The sequence below is a fragment of the Biomphalaria glabrata genome, chromosome 2, assembly GCF_947242115.1.
Source record: "Biomphalaria glabrata chromosome 2, xgBioGlab47.1, whole genome shotgun sequence".
NCBI classification, from domain to species: Eukaryota; Metazoa; Mollusca; class Gastropoda; family Planorbidae; genus Biomphalaria; species Biomphalaria glabrata.
The window spans coordinates 32,554,252-32,575,865 of record NC_074712.1 but is presented as its reverse complement, the minus strand read 5'-3'; the positions used below and the strand labels follow the sequence as shown (position 1 = coordinate 32,575,865).

General features: G+C 32.3%; 1 protein-coding gene across 5 annotated transcripts in view; it reads left to right on the top strand.

The window, feature by feature from the left end:
* The window catches only part of LOC106055142 (golgin subfamily A member 4-like), a 60,178-nt gene that overhangs the window by 18,333 nt on the left and 20,231 nt on the right, over positions 1-21,614 (top strand). For 2 of the 5 annotated variants that reach the window (XM_056020113.1, XM_056020112.1), the window contains exons 4-11: positions 1,189-1,340; positions 1,478-1,577; positions 11,850-12,416; positions 13,108-13,209; positions 16,269-16,322; positions 17,068-17,229; positions 18,445-19,293; positions 20,820-20,933. In XM_056020113.1, the coding sequence (XP_055876088.1) occupies positions 1,189-1,340; positions 1,478-1,577; positions 11,850-12,416; positions 13,108-13,209; positions 16,269-16,322; positions 17,068-17,229; positions 18,445-19,293; positions 20,820-20,933 (2,100 nt within the window). The remainder of the gene's footprint in view (positions 1-1,188; positions 1,341-1,477; positions 1,578-11,849; positions 12,417-13,107; positions 13,210-16,268; positions 16,323-17,067; positions 17,230-18,444; positions 19,294-20,819; positions 20,934-21,614) is intronic. The other 3 variants (XM_056020115.1, XM_056020117.1, XM_056020116.1) reach the window with 3 other exon arrangements.

The window sequence follows — 21,614 nt, the reverse complement described above, 5'->3', positions numbered from 1 at the left end:
ATTATTTTACTACTTTTCTCCCCCACCCCCCAGGTACCATGGAAGAGTTTTTAAAGAAGTTTTAGGCTTGAATAAGCCCTAATACATGTGTTTAGGGAAACAAGGTACATTGAGACCCTTTAGACACTTCTATCACATTATTTTACTACTTTTCTCCCCACCCCCCAGGTACCATGGAAACAAGCATCTTCATTATTGTCACAGTGACAGTCACCCATTTATGACTCAGGGATTGTTTTTTTGAGCTGTTTGTTTTCAGAAAGTTGGCATCATACTTATTAGTCTCCCTGACAATTGTTTTAACTAAATTGGTAGTAAAAAAAAGAGCATAAAACAGTCTATTGGGTGCTAAAGACTTGGTTCTCAAATAGGTCTTCTCTATCCAGCTACCCACCCTTACTTCTAAAGCATGTTACCAAGGATAGACATCGTCAACACATACTAGATCTAGATCTAGTATTAGTGTAAACTTAGATCTAAAGTTTTCCTCAATTCTGCCCTTATTTTTATTAATTCTAGCATATTTTAAATAAAATCAGAGTCAGTGAGTTAGCTTTCATCAATATCAACGGCTGACATGTTAAAATTTTCACCTCTCACTAGCTAACTTCAAAAAATAAAAAAATAACAATTATCGTGATAAAACAGCGAAGGATGCCGCCATTACAGTCTATTAATGTGTAAAAATAGTAAGAACTAATCTGATTGGCTGATACAAACACTGGCAAGCCAATGCTACGGTTGGAAACATCGCGGCCGATAGATCAGCCGGCTTGTCTTTTTCGGCAAATAGCCTTGGGCCAATAGATCGGCCGCGTTGTCTTAAGAAGGTTTAAAAAAAATGATCCACAGTTTTTCACTTCCAAATTTGTTGATGATATTAATGGTCTCATAGTTCAACTCAAAGGTAACTGTTTTGAATGTAATTTATGTATGACTAACTAGCAAGTGCTGCCAACAAACTTTGTGTGTAACACTAAATATCTTTGTCATTTTTTTATTATACCTTTATTTTCATTTTTCTATTATTATATTACTATTGTCTTTTCTTTATTATATTATTATTATTATTATTATTGCTACGAAATTTAAAACATAAATTCTATAACATAAAAAACCCCACCTAGTTTAATTATTAACATTGTTCGTTGGATATAAGAAAAATATATTGTTCTGAAATTATTTCAGCCTGATACAGTTCCACAAGGAATAGTTGACATGAATAAATGCACTGAAGTATTGGATGCTCAATCTATTACTACTCATTCTTACTCATTGTCCATAGTAACACCTGAAAAAACGTTATTCATTAAAGGGAATTCTAAAGAAGAAATTCAATGGTAAGATTTGTTTGTTGAAGTTAGTGAAAGCACTATGTTTAGTTCTAGTGGAAAAAAAATAAGTAGAGATAAATCTTTGCTTCCAGCTTGTAAAATAGCAGAAAAAAAAATTAAATCACTACTTGTCTTTTGCTCAGGTGGCATGACGTGCTGGCTGAGTTTCCAAAAGCTCTTAAAAATGTGAAACCAAGGAGGAAACAACCCTGTCTCATCCTTAGCAGCAACAAAGAGCAAGAAGTAAGAATAATTATTTTCAAGTTTTTTCACTTAGATTCACTAGCCCTCAAGAGTTTTACCTCAGAATCTTTTTAAATTTATTATAAGTAATTAAGAAGAGTATTGTGTACATTTTAGACATACAAGTTTTTACTTTAAAATTCAATTGAAAAAGTTCTATAGCTAGAATAGAAGCAGACTTTGATTAATTATATTTCTATAGCCATCTAACACAGGGGTGGGCAAATATGCGGCCCGCGGACACCTACAGAAATAAGGTGTGAACCCACAGTATAAACATATTAAAATGCAAATATATTAAAAATAATTCTAAATATCTATACAAATGATTAAAACGGTCTCATTATAATCAGTTTCAAGTAAACGAAGATTAAGCTAATTGACTATACTTCAATAAACTCAGTCTAAGAGACAATCTCAGGCCAGTATTTATTCAAAGCTATGAAGAACTTGTTTTGTGTTGGGTATGCTTAGAACAAGATGACAAGTGTAACAACTGATTGAACTCGATCTTTAACTGAGAAAAACTGATTTTTTTTTTTGTTTCTTTTAAAGAATATCCCAACCATTAACTATAAACAGGAAAGTTTGCACAAAGTTGCATAAAACGTCATCAGGTTATAGACATCAGGTTATAGACTCAGAAGTCAAAGCGACCAAAGATATCAGAGCTAGGGGTCATAACCACAGGCAGTTCCGACAAGATTTAGAAACATAATATTCCGAAGTATCCGAAGGCTTAGCTTGGTCAAGGTAATGAGAAGAAAATATACAATCTAAAGGAAGAAACTGTTATGTTTCTTGAAGGACATTGACAGTGACCTTGTTACTAATATTTCTAATGAAGAATGGAAGAAAGATTTCATGTTTTTCATAGCAGCTATTGCAATGGGTTGTTTGCACATTGTTATTTGTGAAACTATTTCTAGTAAAATGGTTAAAGATTTATTTAGATTCCTTAATTATGGAATTTATAAAAGCACATTTTAAGACGTAAGAACCAATTTTGAATACCAGTATCTCACTATTTAGCGAAAATACTGATTCAGCTCCATGCAAATTATGAACTGAAAGAGAAGTTCCAGTCAGTACTTCCGCAGGAGTTTAATGGTTGCCACAAGCTGTATTTCCATATTTTGAAAAACTTTGCTTCTGAACTTTCTTATTTTTTGGGTAAACATACATTTGGGAAATTTTGTTTTTGTTTCGAAACTAAACAAGTGTAATTGTCAGGTTTAGGATTTATTTGGGTTGTTAACTAGCTGTATACTATTACGGTCCCGGGGTTCAACCTGACAAGAATATCACTCACACACAGTCGTACATACAGTAACCAACTAGGTGAATAGTTTAAATAACAACAAAAATAAATGAATTTAATTGTATGAAACATATATGTGCATGTACAATGAGGATGATAAATAGACAATATATATATTATATATATATATATATATATATATATATATATATATATATATATATATATATATATATATATATATATTAGGGGTGCACCGGATAGTCGCTCCGGTCGGATATCACTACCGGATAGTAAAAAATACACCTATTTAATATGCATAAAGTCGACCTCGTTCCATTAATGTCTGTGTAGAATGTATTAATGTTTATATTAAAACAAAATAATGAGCTTAAAAATAGAGCCATTATGAATATGCACGAAACATCGTTTATTATAACGACAAGGCGTGTTAATAACTTAATATAAATAGAAATGAAACTTTACATCATAAATGTGCTTTACATGCAGAGCAGCAATGGCTGACACTTTTTTCAATTTGTCTTGACCTTTGAGTAGGTTAGTTAACAATGCTACGACGTCATGCTGACCAGACGTCTGTCTAGCTGTGCGGGTATATCTCCAGAGGTAGAGATGAACAACTCCCACCCCTTTTATTTGTTAAGTCCATCACATTGAGTTTTTTTATAGGCAGGTGACCACAAGTTAAATACGATGGACGTAGGTTTAATGTCAGCGTATTGACACTCTCTAGAGGTCACACCTTTCAAGGGAACTGAGTTTGTTTATTTAGTAGTTAATCTTTATTAGGGGGGCTGGACTACAAGAGCCACACCTCTAAGGTAACTAGGTATATTTCCAGATGAACAACTCCCTCCCCCTTTTATTTGTTTAGTTCATCACATTGAGTCCATTGATTGACAGGTGACCCCAAGTCAGATACAATGGACGTAAGCACTCTCTAGAGGTCACACGAGGGAACTATGTTTGTTTACTTAGTAGTTAATCTTAATTGGGGGGTGGGGGGGTGGACTGGACTTCAAGCCAAACATCTACACGGGTATCCGGACAAAGAGTTTGCTTATTGGGAGAAAAATCTTAATCACGTGGTTGGGCTAGAGGCCACACCTTGCCTTGCATTAAAATCTTTAGAAAGAAAGCTATTTTCATTGTTTAATTCTTTTAACTTAAAAAGTAACGGAAAACCTTACAGTAAATTTTAAAATTGCATAAAATAAATTGAATAATAGCACAGCAGTTAGATCTAGCAAACAAAGAAACAATCAGCTGGAGCGTAAAAAAACAAAACAACCCTTGACCTCTAACTAGTGGATGGGTATAATTTATCTATATGCTTGACTGACCATGCCAATGTGTTATCTTTTTTGACTGACACCCAACTCTATTGCGTGCGTATGCTCAAGGAAAAAAGAATGTTTGATGGTTAACACAAACAACTTTACACACTACACTAGGACTAGATGTGTAGGCTCACTAGATATATCTTATCTTATCTTATATAATACAGACGTTACTTCAAAAAAGAAGATGATTACGTCCTACGCGTCATGCATTTAGTCATGCATATTAACCAATGACTTAAATTCTGCCTAGTCACTGGTTTTCCTGGCTAGCTCAGGCATCCCATTCCATGCTGTAATAGCACTAGGGAAGAAGGAATATTTGTACAAATTTGTCCTAGCATATGGGACGAGGAATGTGCATTTATCTTTGTGTCTTTCAGAGTATTTTATTAATTTTGTTTTTGTATTTGAAGATTATGGTTCAGTGTTTTATGTATAATTGCTACTTTACTTTTGAGTCTCTGTTCTGAAGGCTTTCTTATGGTATATCTGACCAGGTTGTTGGTCTGAAATTCATGAACACATACATCCGACCACTATACAAGGCAGATTGCACTTTACTTATGAGATTTACATTAGTAACTAGTTAAATATATACTAACATTTTTTACATTGACTTTCCTACACACATCCCTTACAGTTGGTGGCATCGTACATACACACAGACACACTCATGCTATACAGATTTTTAGAAATACTGTTAAGCTTGAATAAATCAATCAGTAACAGAGTTTAAAACAATAAGGTATATAAAAGGAAAAAAAAATAATACCAACCAATATAGGTATGTTATTTACAGTTTCGTAAAATGTTCAGAAACACAAGCTATTAACAAGACACTTAGGTATCCGGCTCCGACCCCGGCAGAATATCAAATTTTACTATCCGGTCATATCCGGCCCCGGCCGGATATCAAAAAATACTATCCGGTGCACTCCTAATATATATATATATATATATATAATAGGTATAAATAAAGATATTATTCAATAATTAATTTAAGCACCTTTGCTCCTGCTATCAACTTGTCACCCTGGTTTTATGGTCCACCAGACTCTGACCGACTGGCGTCACAAAACTGCCAACCTCGGTAATAGTAAAGTTAGACCTCAGATAATCGCTAATTTGACAATGACACTGAAAAAGTGTAATATATATTTCTGAGACGGCAAGCGACGCCCACAACTCCAACACTGGCACCCTATAAATGAAATAAACACAATACTCTCAACTTCTACACTAAAAATAGAAATAGTGACAACCTCATACAACATACAATAATAGATATCACAAACGAATAACTCACCCTAAACAGGGGTCCCAAAAATCCAACTGAATAATAAGTCAGAGAAACTCATACAGACAAATAACGTTTTATAACCAAATTCAGAGGGTGAACTGCCTCATGACAAAGAATGACCGATAGATGTCACCGGACTTTGTGACGTAGCAAAACAATTCAAAACAAAAAAATACAAGACACTCTCGCCCCGTACACGTACTACAAGTAGAGGAAATAAAAAAAAAAAAGAGTTAGGATAACTACGTGACAGTAATCACATGTCGATGGTGACTGATTGTAATTTGACAGCAGTCACAAGTATAACAACTAGTAAGCTAGTTCCACAGTTACGGAACATTACGCACGAGTGTAAATAGTGAAATACTTCCCATTAAGTACAACTGTACATTTGTGGTGAAATGTTGTGATGTTAAATAGCAAATTTTTAAAATAAAATCCTAAATTGGTTTCAGAAATTCTCAGAAAGACAGAATTTAAGTCATTGGTTAATATGCATGACTGAATGCATGACGCGTAGGGCGTAATCATTTTTTTTTGAAGTAACGTCTATATTACATAAGATAAGATAATTGCTAACTTATGTTGTAAATCCTCAATTGGGAGTATGAAAAAATGAAATGTGAATAAATAATACAGTAAAAATATGAATTAAAAGACATTATACACAGTTAGCTAGCGTATTTTTTAAAGTTGTAATTACATATAGGCTATATATATATATATATGCCCCCCCCCTCCCCCCCCCATGCCCAAATATTTTTTTTTGCGGCCCTCGATACAAAAAGGTTGCCCACCCCTGATCTAACATAATGAATCTTGCCTTAAAATTACTTCAATCATTCATAATATAGCTTTTTTTTCTGCAAAAGGAAGAACAAGAGGAAAGTAATACCTGTTTTATATATAGATTTTTTATTAAATATTTGGTCTTTTGGAACTTACTATTTTAACTTGTTCCATTGTTTTTAATATCCAACAAATATTTTAAACAAGATTACAGAGAGAATTTGCGTTGTCGCACAAACTTAGAGGTGGCCCTGTCGGAATCGGATCCACCTATTCACAAGGAATGTTCAAGACGTGATTTGCTTTGATTGTTAAAAAAGTATTAATGTTTCAAAGATTCATTTGGCATTGTAAAAAAAATTTTTTCCCCTGTAAAATGTTTTACATGTTTTGGATGTTCCTTCATAGTTAAAGATAATTTACTTCCTTATCCAAATCTCCCGCTGGACAACGGGGGATGGCAGCATGCAGGGTATGAAACTGGCACCGTCGAGCTAATCAGTCTAGCGTGCTAACTGCACGACCAGGCATTGTTGTTAACTTAATAACAAACTAATAGCCTATTATTGATAAAGAGATATATTACACATTACGTCATGACAACTAATGAATATGTACAATATGTCAGACGAGCGAAAAAACAACACAAAACAAGGCTTCGAGCTTGTACTTCGGCAACGTCTGCTCGATGTCCCAGCAGTTACCAACAGAGCTATTGGCATTTTCATTTAAATGGAACTAGAATGAGGATGTAGATCTACCTAAATTAAACTTCTGATTTAGCACTCTTAAGATCTATATCTACTAGATCTAGATCTAAAATTTGGAATGATGTAGATGTAGATTAGATAAGATTTATGTAAAAAAAAAAAAGCCTAGATCATCTATTAATAGACTGAATTCAATATTAAATTTAAAAATAGTAGATTAGTTTTAGTATTTTATAACATTGCAATATTGATCTAGACATTTGAAAATAAAAATTTACACTTTAAGTCAAGAAATTGAGATTATAGATCTTGATCTAGTCTTAATCTTGGCTGCCTGGTCGTGCGGTTTGCGCGCTGGACTGTCGTTTGGATTTATCAATGGTCCCCTAGGTTCAAACCCTGCCCGCTCCCATCCCCCGTCATCTTGCGGGAGGTTTGGACTAGGAAGTAAACATCTTCAACTCTGAAGGAACATCCGAAACATGTAAAACAACAAACATTCTAAACTAGACCTAGAAAATCTAGATCTAGAATCTACAATGATTTTAATTAGAATATAAATTTAAATCTAGATCTAGTATAAAAAATCTAGCTCTAGATCTAGATCTAGATCTAGCAATTCATTTGAAGAATTTATTCCATATGATGTCAAAGGAAAAAAAATCCAATACGTCACACAGCCTAGTTAGACTAAAAAATGTCATCAATATGAGCAGGTTGTTGAGGGTTCATAGACATTGGTGCACCGAGTTATTTTAGCATTTCATTTAAAGAATTAACTACATATTAAGTCAAAGGGAAAAAAAAATCGATTACGTCACAATGGGCTAGTTAGACTTCTTCTTCTTCTTCTTCTTCTTCTTCTTCTTCATCATTCTCATTGTTATGTTGGAGTGTTCATATGACTAGACCAATACATGAGATGAACTGCGCAGTGGTTTCCAAATCAGGAAGCTCTCCATATAGTTTTCTTTCTATTGTGGTGACCTTGGTAAAGAGAGCAGTTTTGGAGGATGTGGTCGGCATTCTCTGGTAATACTCAACATGGGCAGATTTCACTGGTTCCAATTTTGAGCTTCCGGTACATGTGTTATCGCATTCTATTGTGTCCGGTGCTGAGTCGAAAGATTAGACGTTGGTCTTGTCAGGATAGCTTATAGTAAGCGACATCTTTCTTGTGATTTGGATTTCTCATTTATTTTATTTACAATTAATTTCTTCATTTCTTCTGGATAGAGTGCGGAGTTTATTTGTGAGTTAGTTCTCCCACTCTTGGCGAGTGTGTCAGCCTTCTCATTTCCTTCTAGTTGTATATGGGCTGGTATCCATTGTTAGACTAAATATGTTTGTGTGTATATATATATGTATATATATGAGGATTAAAGATGCATTTTTTTTTTATTGTCTGCCAGTCTGTCCGTCATGTTAATATCGAAAAAAAAAAAGACTTAAGGCTATTGAAAATCTGATTAAAATTTAATTTTCCTTCCGAAACATCACAATAGTTTTAAGTTTCTATAATAATTGTTCCGGATGTTTTTATATATATTATATATATAGTGAGAGAAAATAAGAATTCCAGATAAATCAAATACCGTTGATTCAATTTTGGGATGGTTTCGCTTGAAAATTAGATGTACCATAGCCTTGTGGAGAGATTTTCAGACCATACTTTGGTGTTAGGAAGTTGTTTTCCTTAAAAATCGGAACATAATATTTACTATAATTAGATTTTCTAAAGTTTTAGCTAGAAAATGAAATGTAATGTTAGAGAGAAGTGCAATTTTACATAAATAAAGTTAAACAAATTTTCATGAAAAATCCGGAACAACCAATTTTCATAAATGAGAAGATTATCTGTTTTTATTTATTAGAATAGTGATTTCAAAAAGTTATTTGGCGTTAGTTGATTTTGCTTATAAAATTCTGAACATTTTTGGTGACGATTTGTAAGAAAATGAAAGTAATGTAGGTCAATTTCTTTTTCAAAACAAAATCCAGAACATTCTTTATCCTGAACAACCTATTGTTGATATTTTTGAAAAAATTAATTCATTTGACATAAATTTGTTTTAAGATGAAAATACGGAACAATTTGATATTGATAAATAAACGGTACGTGACATTTTGGCGCCGCTGTTTTGGCCCCGACGTTTTGGTGACGGGACGTTTTGGCGCGAGCCGTTTTGGCGACGGGACGTTTTGGCGCGAGATATCATTTGACTATAATTTAATAAGCACGTAGCATTTTTAGCGGCCCCCGAAAGGGGAAAAGACGCTATTAGTTTTGTGCGAAATGTCTGTCCGTCTGTCCCGTTTAGATCTCGTAAACTAGAAGAGATATTGAAAATCCGACTTCACAATATTTTAGACCATTCAAAGTTCTGATGCAAAGGCTACTTTTTTTTTTTCCTGAAAGCGAAAATTCTAATTTTTAAAATCAATTATGCAAGCAGTTTTTTATAAGAAAAAGCTAATTAGTATGCATTATATGTAAGACCTAATTTAAGACGAATAGTAATCTTATAAACATCAATTTCGTGAACATTTTTTCTATATAGCGGAAATTTTTTTTTTTTTTTGAGGATTCGAATATGAGATTGAGCCTTTTCAAAACAAATAACTTATTTAGTTTGAACCGAGGGTCCCGGGTTCGAATCCTGGTGAAGACTGGGATTTTCAACTTCTGAGTCTACCCAGCTCTAATGGGTACCTGACATTAGTTGGGAAAAGCAAAGGCGGTTGGTCGTTGTGCTGGCTACATGATACCCTCGTTAACCGTAGGCCACAAAAACAGATGAACTTTACATCATCTGCCCTATAGACCACAAACTAGTTAGGCCAGGTTCACATCTAACTTTACATTCACTTTCACATATCCTTTGATCTGCGGGACGGTTGGGGCACTACACAAGATCTGTTAACCTTCTTTCTCCATTCTTATCTCTCATTTGTCTTTGATATAATTTCATTCGGATGTTCTTTCTGAAAATATTGAAGCCTACCTGGGTGGACCACTGGTCGTGCGGTTTGCGCGCTGGACTGTCGTTTGGATTTATCGACGATCGAAGGTTCAAACCCTGCCTGCTCCCATCCCCCGTCGTCCTGCGGGAGGTTTGGACGAGGAAGTAAACTATCTTCAACTCTGAAGGATTATCCGAATTATGTAAAACATTTTACTTCGGGGGCCGATTTTGAGTTTGTGTTTCCACACAAACTGTCTTTTGTAACCTTGTTTAAATGAACCATTGAATTCCAAACTTAAAGTATTTTGAGAAACATGGTACATGTATTATATTTTTACTTATTATTAGCAAGTGTTTGGTATGTATAGCTGGAGATAACATACAGTCATTAAATAAACCAATGTTAATGTAAACAAATAATTGCATCAATTTTTAGTCTATCATTGTTTCATTTTGTTTTTAATTTTAAAGTAATATCTTAAAAAATTTTTTTGAAAATAAAAGTGTGCCTCTTAATAAACACATACACAAGCCAAAATTTTTATTAAAGAAAATGATGTGAAAAACAAACACACATTTACATTTAGTACGTGAAAAATATGTCTTAACACAAACACTCATGCAAAAAAAAAAAAGAATAATTCTTTTAAAAGAAATAATACAATAAACGTAAATAATGTATTTCGCGCCAAAACGTCCCGTCGCCAAAACGGCCTTCGCGCCAAAACGGCGTCGCCGAAATGTCCTGCTTCAATAAATAAACTATATTGACGTAGTGTCAAAGAATATAAGTGTAATATTAGTCAATTATGCGATTGCAAACAATCATTTGACATTATTTATTTTTTATAAAATAATATCCGTAACAACTTTATAGTTAATGAAATATAAGTCAGTGTAGAGATTTTCATTTAGCATTTACATGCTATTTGCATTAAAATACCAGAACAACATATTATTGATCATGTGTTTTTTCAACGTTTAAGCATGGAAATTAAATGTAATATAAGTTAGAATAGCAAACAAACATTGGTTGGCATTTATTTTATTTTTTTTCACAAAAACATCAGGAACAATCTATTATATATGCTTAAAACGTTACTGATGTTTCGGAAGGAACATTAAAGGTTAAGTCAGATTTTCAATAGCTTTTAGAGTTGTTGTGTTGTGATGTGGGCACTAAACAAAAAATAAATAAAATCTGATTATTTAAAAAATTTTGAGGAAACTGATTAGTACCATGTTTTGCCGCTACTTGTTACGCTACTGCACGAAAGTTGCTGTATGAAAAGTCCATTTTAAAAAAATGTGCGTGATATTTACATACAAAGTGCATTCTTAGCCTTTATAAACAAACATACATGTTTTCATTTAATTTTAACAGCTAGTTGACCAGAAAAAAACACCTTTAACTACTATTTATATTTGTTGTGAACATTTCTTGTACATTTTATAAATATATTTGACTTAGTGATACTGAAGATACACAAAATATTGTCCTTCTTTTTTAACATATTGTAACATTACCTCCCTTACATTTATGTAATTGTTTTAGAATTGGTGTATTTTTATGAAAAAATCGCTTGCATAATTAATTGTATAAATTAAACGGTTTGCTTTTAGAAAACCAAAAGTAGCAGTTGCACCTAAATTTTTCAAGCTGCATCGCACGATGAAAAAATATTTTTCATTTCTCTTTTAGTTTTCGAGATTTGAGTGTGACAGATGGACAAACGGACATTTTGCACACACCTAATAGCGGCTTTTCCCCCTACAGGGGTTGCTAAAAATACATCAGATAATTTATAACATTCTGCATTGTCATTTCTTAGTTTATCAGTTGTTTGAATTATAGTTAACTTTTCCTTTACTTTTTTCACAGATTGATTCTGTTGATGGTATTTGTGAAGGTAAAATTGATTTTAAATCAGATGCACCAGCGTATGTAACATTCAAAGGTGTGCGGAGTCTTAAACACAAATATGACAACTCTTATCAAGAGGGTTTACGGAAAAGCAGTAGCCTGCATGACCTTTCCTCTGAAAACCCTGAAATGAGAGAGTCTCTGGAGTCATCACGTTACCTGAGCCGTTCAGGGGACAGGCTGGACACTCTTACTAGAGAGAGCATCTATTCTTTGGCTCGGAACACGCCTGTAAGTGTTCACAAATCCACAGTGCCACATTCACCTTGGATGCGCAGCAGTTCCCTCAATTCAAACGTTACTAGAAATGTTGCATCCTCACATTCTTCCATTTCATCTTCTTCCTCGACGACCTCGGACAGGCAGGTGACAAACACTAGTAAAAATGCCAATGGCAAGCTTCACAGAGAAAGATCTTCAAGCCTGCGAGATTTTTCAACTCAGTTCAGCCTCTTGCGTGAAGGTTTGGACAAACCTTTGCAAGCCCCTGATGAAACAGACAGCAACCAAACAGATGAATTAAAAGTAAGTATTGATCAACTTAATAGCTTCTCTTTTTTTTTTTTTTTTTTTTTTTTTTTTTTTTTTTACCTGAAAAAAAATGAATTGTTTTGTTTTTAAACTATTTCAGATACCTTTGTGCGGTTTTCTTATTGATGATAATTAAATTGTTTTCTTTCTTAGTTATTGTTTCCTTAAACCAAATCTATCCAATTGCAGACTTTACAACAAACATATAGATATATATACCTAAACCCAATCAACACTGATAAACTAAGCGTTAATTTATTCCTTTAAAGGATTGTATTTCATTCATGTTTTGTTGATTTTTTCAGCTTAATGGAGATATATAAATTGTAAAAAGTTTTTTTATTAAAATCAGCATAAACGTAGATAAAGTTTTAAAAGCTAGAGTCTATGTAATTAAGTAAATTTATATAGCTTTAGGTTCTACATTTTCTGGAAATCAATAAGTAAAACACATTTTTGAAATAGGTCCTTGATTTATTATTTTGTTAAGGTATGATTCTAAAGGGAAAAAATATGCCTGCAATATTGCAGCATAGAACGATTGATCAATTCAAATATTTTCCTTAGTTTGACATGACTAGCACATCTTTGCTTTCAGTATTTTTTATGTTAACTATATTGGAACAAAAATGTCGCTATTGATTTGTAACCCATATTGATCTGTGTTGCCATGTTAATGCTTCAGATAGCACAAAGTTCAGAAGTTAAAACTTCTGCTCGACCAATTAGGTATAAGTCTTCCAGCACTTCATCTGTTAAAGGGCAGTCTGTCTCCAATAAGTTAGAGGCAAGTATACAGCAAGAGGCTAAATGCTAGAAATGTATTTCAAAACAAAATACTGCAAACATTTTTAAACAGTAGAACTTTCTATAGTACTGCTTTCTTTCCATTTATTCATATCTAATGATATCATTATGTGCACAGTAAATATTCTAACTAACTTAGTACATGGCAAGTAGATTTTAAGACTTTGACAGTGATGCTTCCATGCCTCACTGATTTTCAAGTGTCATCCAAAAATTAGGTGATATTATTTTCAACTACTGATTAATACTCTTGCTTCCCTTTTGATTGATACATTGATCTAATGTAGTTTTTTTCTTTTTTCTAAATTTATTTTGTAGGTGTAAGTTTGAACTGGTGTAAAGTCTCGTTAAGATATAATAAATCAGAAGTTATTATTTGGTGATGATTGATGATTTTGTTTAAAAAAATCACATTAATAAATTCATTTTCATCTACAAGTAGTTTCACTTGAAGACTCTTATAGATCTCAATTTGAACAACAACAAAAAAAAAAGAACTATCATAGATATGATCCAAATGTTTCATAAATGATAATATTTTCTTTTTAACAGTTATTATTTCATAGTGGTCTTTTTTATTTTATTTATATGTTTAATAAAAATGTTAATTAATTAATAAATGTTAATAATTTTTATAAGTGGGTTGCCAGTGGAGAGTAAAAGCAGGATACTGTATTATCTAGATTAAGCTATGTAGCCACAACCATAATCTACTAAAGAATCTACTCTTTTTGTTCATGTTCATCACAAATCACTCTGTGTATGTAGTCCTGTATAATATATGAAGTATTACTGAAAAAGAAGGTGAAAGAAGAGTACAATAGAGATTGTGAAAGATTCATAAAATAAAGTTTAATTTGTTGTAAGACTAACAGTTTGAATTAATGGGGTTTCCACGTAGGAATGGCTTTGATGGGATAATTTAAATAGGAATTAGTATGGTCTCAACCTGTGAATGGCTTTGATGGGATAATTTTAAAATTTCAATAAATTGTGCCTGTACCCCTAAATGGCTGTGATGGGATAACTCCAAAATGTTGTGTCTGTTCACTAAATATCATATATATCTATATGTACTAGTATAACTTCTTTTTCATTTCTAAGTATTTTTACAAAGCTTATATGAACTCTCTATCTGTCTGGTAAAAAGTTTGTACACATTATTTCTCCCACACCCAATCTCGGACCAAGCTGTGATTTTGCACAATTAAAAACACAACAATCAATAAGAAAAATTAGCCACTTAGTCAATTAATAATTGGTAATTGATTATTTTGTTTGGTATTTCGAACAAGGGAAAAAATTTTACTTGACTGAAGTGGTGGTTTAAGTTGAATTAGTCCCCTTTCTAGGTCATTGTCTAAGGCTTAGTGAACACAAACATAGATAGAAACAATATAATTTTCCATGTTCATACGCGCTTCTCTTGCAGAGTGGTTACAGTGTTGGCTTGAGAAGCCTGAGAAGGCTTTAGCCCACTCAGGTCGTTCACTTTTTGTTTTGTAAATACATTTAAAAAATGATGACCCAGATACTCCATTCTTTCTCTCCCACCCTGTTCCAACTGGTCCAGAAAAATGATAGGATCAGAGCATATTGAGAAAGCTAAATGCATGAAATTGCACTAAACAAAAACAATTGGTAAAAATATTTCTAATCGCACAGATTTATTATTGTTAGTCTAGATGTATTACAAATTACATGATCAAAACTAATTTTTGAAAGTTTTTTTTTTTTGGTATTTTGCTTGTTATTATGTACATTCAAGTATATTTTAATAGTAAAGTATTTTAACAGGAAGAAAAGGGTATCAATTTACTTACCTCTGAATTTATATGTTGTTTTTTTATAAAGTATGCAAGCATTTATCTACAAACATTATGCTCATTAATTAACTAATACCCAAGTCCTTATAAATATTTACTATGGTTCATCTGTATTTGACATACCATGTCCAATCTTGTCATGTAAAAGTTGTTGTTTTTTTTAACATAAGCCTGGGTGTATACCTAGAGTTTCCCTGTTGTAGTGATTTTACAGTGATTAAACATCAAACAATTTTAATAATATAAAAGAATGTCATAAAGCTAAAAGTATTTTGCATTGCTTAAAGAAAAATGTTTTTTTTTTACAATTCCTGAGATTACTTATGTAAGTGGTCTCCATCATCCTAATTTCATTAACAATTTTCTGACATTTTATACAAATCAGAAACTATATTTTTGGCAAGCAACCAAAGATTTTTTTGGTCATTGTATTTTTAATGAATAAGATGGTCCAAAAATAAAATAATAAAAATATTATAAAATGGTTTTAAAGATGAAAACATTGAAGTGGCTAAAATGAATAAATCTGATAATTTAAAAAAGATCTTTTTGTTTACATGTTTACATGCACTTCTCTACTTGAGTTTACTAACTGATGCTTCATTTTCAAATTGCTTTAGTAACAGCATCTACATTTTTATTGCTTCATTTTTTCTTTTCAAAACTGTTTCACTAAGGATAGTTTTTATCTGTACAGTGAAATAGCAAGAGCTTAATGAACATGCTAGTAGAATGTCAACATTTAGTCAGGATAGATTCAGAAAAGACATTTAAAACATTGTTAAAAAGCAGTTTAGGAAATTACAGTAATTTTTTTTCCTTTAGAAAGTGCCTGCACATTGAAAAAAAAAAATTAAAATCTACACCTACATTCTTTATACATTTTTCAATCTTTGTATATTTTTCTTTTTTTTTTTAAGTGTCTTATATGTTTGTGTATAAAATATTTAATGACTGTTTTCTTATTCCTATCATAGGTATTATCATTATTATATCTGGTAATCATACTTATTTTGTCTAAAATGTCATTCAATAAAATATATAAAAACTTGATCATTACAAAAATAACACAAAAGATGGTTTACCCAAATTTATCTTATGTAAAAGTTCCAAATTATTGTTTCGCTCTTAAATTTCAGTCCTTTGAATGCAGTAAACAATTCTAGAGGGGGGAAAAGCTGATTTTTATGTTTTCATTTTTATTTCTGCCCAGGATCTAGTGTATATGAAGAAAGGTTGGTTAATTAAACAAGCCTCAACTGAAAAGGTTGGTCACTTAAGTAGTCAATACTTTTTTTTTAGCATTGAAATAAATTTAGTTGTAATAAGCTGGAAATGACATAATACATTATTGAGATTTAAATATTAATAGCTATCCATTTGAAAAGAATACTTTTATTTCTTACAGTTCTGTTTTGTAAAGTAATGAATGTCACTGATCTATGCTATGCAAGTCTATATGGCTACTTCAATAATATCTTCCTTTAATCTAAGCAATAAAAACAATTTCTCTCTCTATGTCTCTTGCTTATGTTGTCTTTACACTTCTGCTTCCAGGTCTAACACCCCAATGTTTTTTTTGTTTGTTTTTTCTTCATTCCCAAAAGAGTTTTTTAATTCTGAAATACCAAAAAAATGTGTTCAACTCTCCTAAACGCTTTTCTGTCATGCTTCTACCTTGTACAGCATATAAGGTATTTCAATCTATTTTGTCAATCCACTACCTTGTATTGTATAAAATGTTTTCCAGTCTACTTTGTCAATCCACTACCTTCAATTGTATTATATGTCTTTCAGTCTATTCATAGTATGTCTAGATAATTCTTTCATTGCATTATCTTGTATGTTGTTTTTTTTAAATAGATGCTAGTCTCAATTAAAAAAAATGTTTGAAATTATCATTTAAAAAAATGGGATCACTGAACTTATCAGTAGAAGTTGTAGTTCCTTTCAATCTAATTGTTTTTTACCCGTGAGTGTATCTACTTTCAATGATCTCTTATTGTATGTAGGAATCACACAAACATTGGTTTGTATTAGCTGGAAACTCTTTAAGATACTACGAAGATGCTAAAGCTGAGGAAGCCAATATTTTAGAGGGCCGAATTGATTTATCCACTTGCTATGAAGTAGCAGAAATTTCTACTCACAGGAACTATGGTTTTAAAATAAAGGTCAGTATCACAGAATTTCAACTCTTCGATTATCATGGATCTCTTGTGTGGTCTCAATTCAACCATATCTTGAACCTGGCAGTAGTTTACAATATTTTTTTTTTTAGTTATGATGCCCTTAATACATTTTTTAAATGCTGCTATAATTATACAGTAGACTTAAAAATTAACCTTCTTCTAAAGCAATACTAGATTTTTGTCATTTTTGTGGTAACTTTTTGCAAACAATTAGATATCTAAAACATTAAGTTTCTGGAAAGATAAAAATTATTCACGACAAAGTCATAAATTAACTTGTAATCATAGTTGAAGGTGTCACTGGCAATCATTGTTTGATACCATTTTATTAGTGCCTAAATATTTCTTCACAAGAATATTCCCTAAGACTAAGAAAGTTTAACAAAATTTAACATTATAGCAGAAAACATCCTCCTATTCTGTAATCTTGCCTTATCACATGTAAATGTTGGTTTAGAAATACTTTAGCACTTCCTAAAAACAGTTCCAATAGAGTAGTGTTGCACAGTCACATCTACCATATCTTGTTTAGGAATTTAGAGAACAGGTAAAACCAGAATGGAAAAATGCAAATGTTTTTTTAGAAAGCTAGTTTCTCCCTGCAAGGACTTGGCAAGATAGTGACTGGTCTTAACTGATGTATATGATTGTGTTGCATTTGCCTTTGTCATGTTTAAACCAGTTTCCTATCAAATGAATATTTTATCTTAAGCCCTTAACAACTCACAATGGGTAAAGGACATCTATAAGGTGTGGAAAGAAAGGAATAAATAAAAGCAGGCTTAAAAGCACAACTCTGCAATAGGATCATTTAAACTCTCACATATCTAGGACATTTGCTCATTCTATTGAAAAATAATGAATAAAAATAATGGCCTTAAAGAATTTTTGTGATCTTGAAATGTGAAATAACTTTTGAAAAATAATTGTAATTGACAATCAAAATTTTGGACCAAGCATGAATTGTTAAGTCATCAGATCTGTTATTCAGTTTTTAAATATTTTGAAGGTGAGTTTTAGTGCAATACTTAAGGAGCGACAGCAATTATTTTTTTATAAACCTCCATTTTGAAATCATCTAAATTTTAAAATGTTCATATCATATCACTTTCATATTCAATGTGGATGATGTCCATTTTGTTATTCTTCTTATTGTCAATCCCAAACCTTTGTGCTATCTTTACCCTCCTTCCTCAGACTGGAAATGGTGAGTACATTCTGGCAGCCATGACTTTAGGTATTCGCACCAACTGGATGAAAGCTCTTCGTTTGTGCATGGAGCTACACAGTTCTATACCCAAGTGGAAATTGTCTTCCAATGCTTCTCCATCTACCACTCTAAGCCAGCAGAGAAGTGCATTAGATGACCTTGAGTTTAAGACATCCTGTACAAGTTTAACTGCAGCTGTGAAAGGAGTGGGTGGAGAGACTGCATTTCAACTTGTGGGCCACAAAGACCCTTATAAAAAAGAAGTGCCAAGGCAAGCTAGGCGCCACCATTCTGATGTTAACCCCAGTAATGTGAGCAAAGTTTTTTCAGTCAAAGAGTTCTCTCCTACTCTTGAACCAGCCAAAGATTCTCCAGTTATCAACCCGCTCACAGGGGACAGCTCAGCTTTGTCAACTGCTAAAAACAACTTTAGTGGAGCTAAAACATTAGGCTCTTCCCTTGAAAGCACCCCAAAGTCTGCCAGATCAATTTCCAGAGAAGGAGTCCTGAACCTTAAACGAGATGCAACTGACTCATCATCTTTAACATCCAGCAGTGGAGCTGCTGCCCAAGGTCCAGAACAAATTCTGCAGACCCCTAAGCGCAATATTACCAGTGAAAGTAACAAGGAGGAAGTGAAGCGTGAAATGATGCGTTATGCCAAAGCACCCAGTGCAAGAATTAAAGAGAAGACCAGGGTCTCAAAATCAACCCTTTCCCATTCATCCATTTCCTCTGTAGAAGATGCTTATGGGTTCCACTTGGCCTCAGATGCTGGATCAGCCATGTCAGATACCACCAATGATCCAACCTTTAATGACAGCCACATGTCAGAGGTATATATCAGCTAGCCAGATTTCACTGCTTTTCATTTTACTTTTAATGCATATTTCAGTGCTTGCCCTCACAAATAACATCTTATAGATTACTATCAAGTTTGTACTAATCAGTAGGCACTTTAACAAAAGTACCTTCTACTCAGAAATTTCAATGATATACATTTCAAAACAATAATTTTTAAAGTTAATTTTAAAAGAATAGAAAAACATCAGCATTAAATAAATGAGTTTAATAAATTTCACATTTAAATATTTTTGTTTAAATTTAGCTGACTAAAAAAAATAACTTTAAAAACTTATGTTCAACTGATTTGTTTTGTTATTCATTTCTACTTCTTGTAAATTGTTTTATCTTTGACTTTTAGTACTTAATAAAGATCAATTTATTAGTTAAAATTATTAGCTAGAAAATTAGAAAATTTTCATTTTATTTTAGCCTTGATTTTACAAAGAAATTTAAATATGTTTTGGAAATAGTCTATGCAAGTATTTCTTCATTACATATCAATATTCTTCTACAAAGAATGTTTCTTTTTTTTTTGCCAGCTCTTTATGTTTTGTTCTTTTGCTGGCCTCAAGATTTTAGCCTTCTACTTGGGAAATTTATTTCTAAACTGAGGTTGGCTTATTCTTTGGAATATGATAATAGACAGTGCTTCTAAGTTAGGCAAAACAAGTCTTTGTGTGAGTGTATTACTAAAGTAAAAGTTGGAGGAGTAGATACTTTGAAAAACAGTCCACCCTTGAAAAACTTGTGAGAAAAGCAGTTGAGAACTTTGCACTGCCATACTTTGTGATTTCTGAGCTCTATCCTTTTTTATATACTAAACATAAACAAAGGAAACAGAAATGCTAATAATGATCACATGATAATTGTATCATTGTGTTTCTTTTAAATACTGTATACGTTTCACTGTAAATCAAACCATATGCATGCAGCCTCTGCCTTATATAATAAATTTGGCCTCTCTAAAAACTATGGATTAACAACTTGCTGACTGATCTTTTTCTATTAGATTATTTAGCATGGGCTAACAATGTACAAGCTGATCTATACATTAAGTTTAACTTTGGGCTAGCAACAAGAGAATGATTTTTAAATTCTGTATAACTATAGCTAGTTCCCACTAGGTTTCTTTTATTTAGCATCGAGTATAACTGTGAGCTAATAATAAGTGAATTGTTTCAGGACATAAGCATTTGCACCCTGCAGTTAATGTCATTTTATTGTACTTCTTTACAAGTAGCAGTTAAATTTTTGGACAAATGCTTGCATCTTAGTATTAGATTTATTTTTTCATAGTGCATATAGCTCAATCTTTATTGTCCAGAACATGTTCCCCAAAAATTTATGTAAGCTTATTGATGTAGTATATTTATTTTATTATTTTCTAATTAAACAAAAAATGTAGTTTCAATTGTATATAAAATTATTTTTTTATATTATATTATAAAAAAAAATAACCTTAGCAATTTCAAAGAGTCCCACACAGCACTTAAAATAAACATAATTACATTTGTAGGAAGATTCTGAAGATTACCCAGCTCATGAAGATACAGATAATGATGAGGTTGGCAGTGCAACAGCTTCAGATGTGATTGCTGATGATGCTCTTGTGGAAATTTTGGAAACAGAGGTTATATGTCCTAATATTAGATCTGAACTCATGTGATCACATCCTCTTGGACTTAAACATGTTAACATAATGAGCTGAACAGTCTGTTTTACTTTTAGTTAGATTTTAATTTGTCTTTATAACATTACTTAGTCTAATTATTTAGTCTTTTTATATTTAATATATTTACTAAGCTAGGAATATGTTTTAAGACTTAACACCTAAAGTGTAGAAAGTTTTTCAAACATCAATTTTAGTCATGGCATTCAGATGAGCTACATAAAATTTATCTTTTCAAAGCACCAACTACATACAATTTTTCTTTCAAAGCACCTAATAAATAGATCTGTATAGTATATGCACCTATTAAAACTAACTTTTCACACACAAGTACATAGTATTTTTTATATGTATATATACCTTATTCAACTAAAGAGATGGTCATAGTATCAGCTTGGGCACCAGAGGCGGATAAAAAACAATAATTTGGCAATGTAAAATATAAGCAATAATCAAATCTTTTTTGTTTCTGACACCATTTGGGAGTACCAGTACTGTGTTAACATTTCATCTCATCCTCCTTTGGTGCCACTCACTTTGTTTTGTGTGGAAAGAAAGTTTTCCAGGCAGCAGACTGTGTACTGTTTTGTCAGAGACCTAGTGAAAAAATTCACTTATATCCTAACAGACTGCTAACCTCCT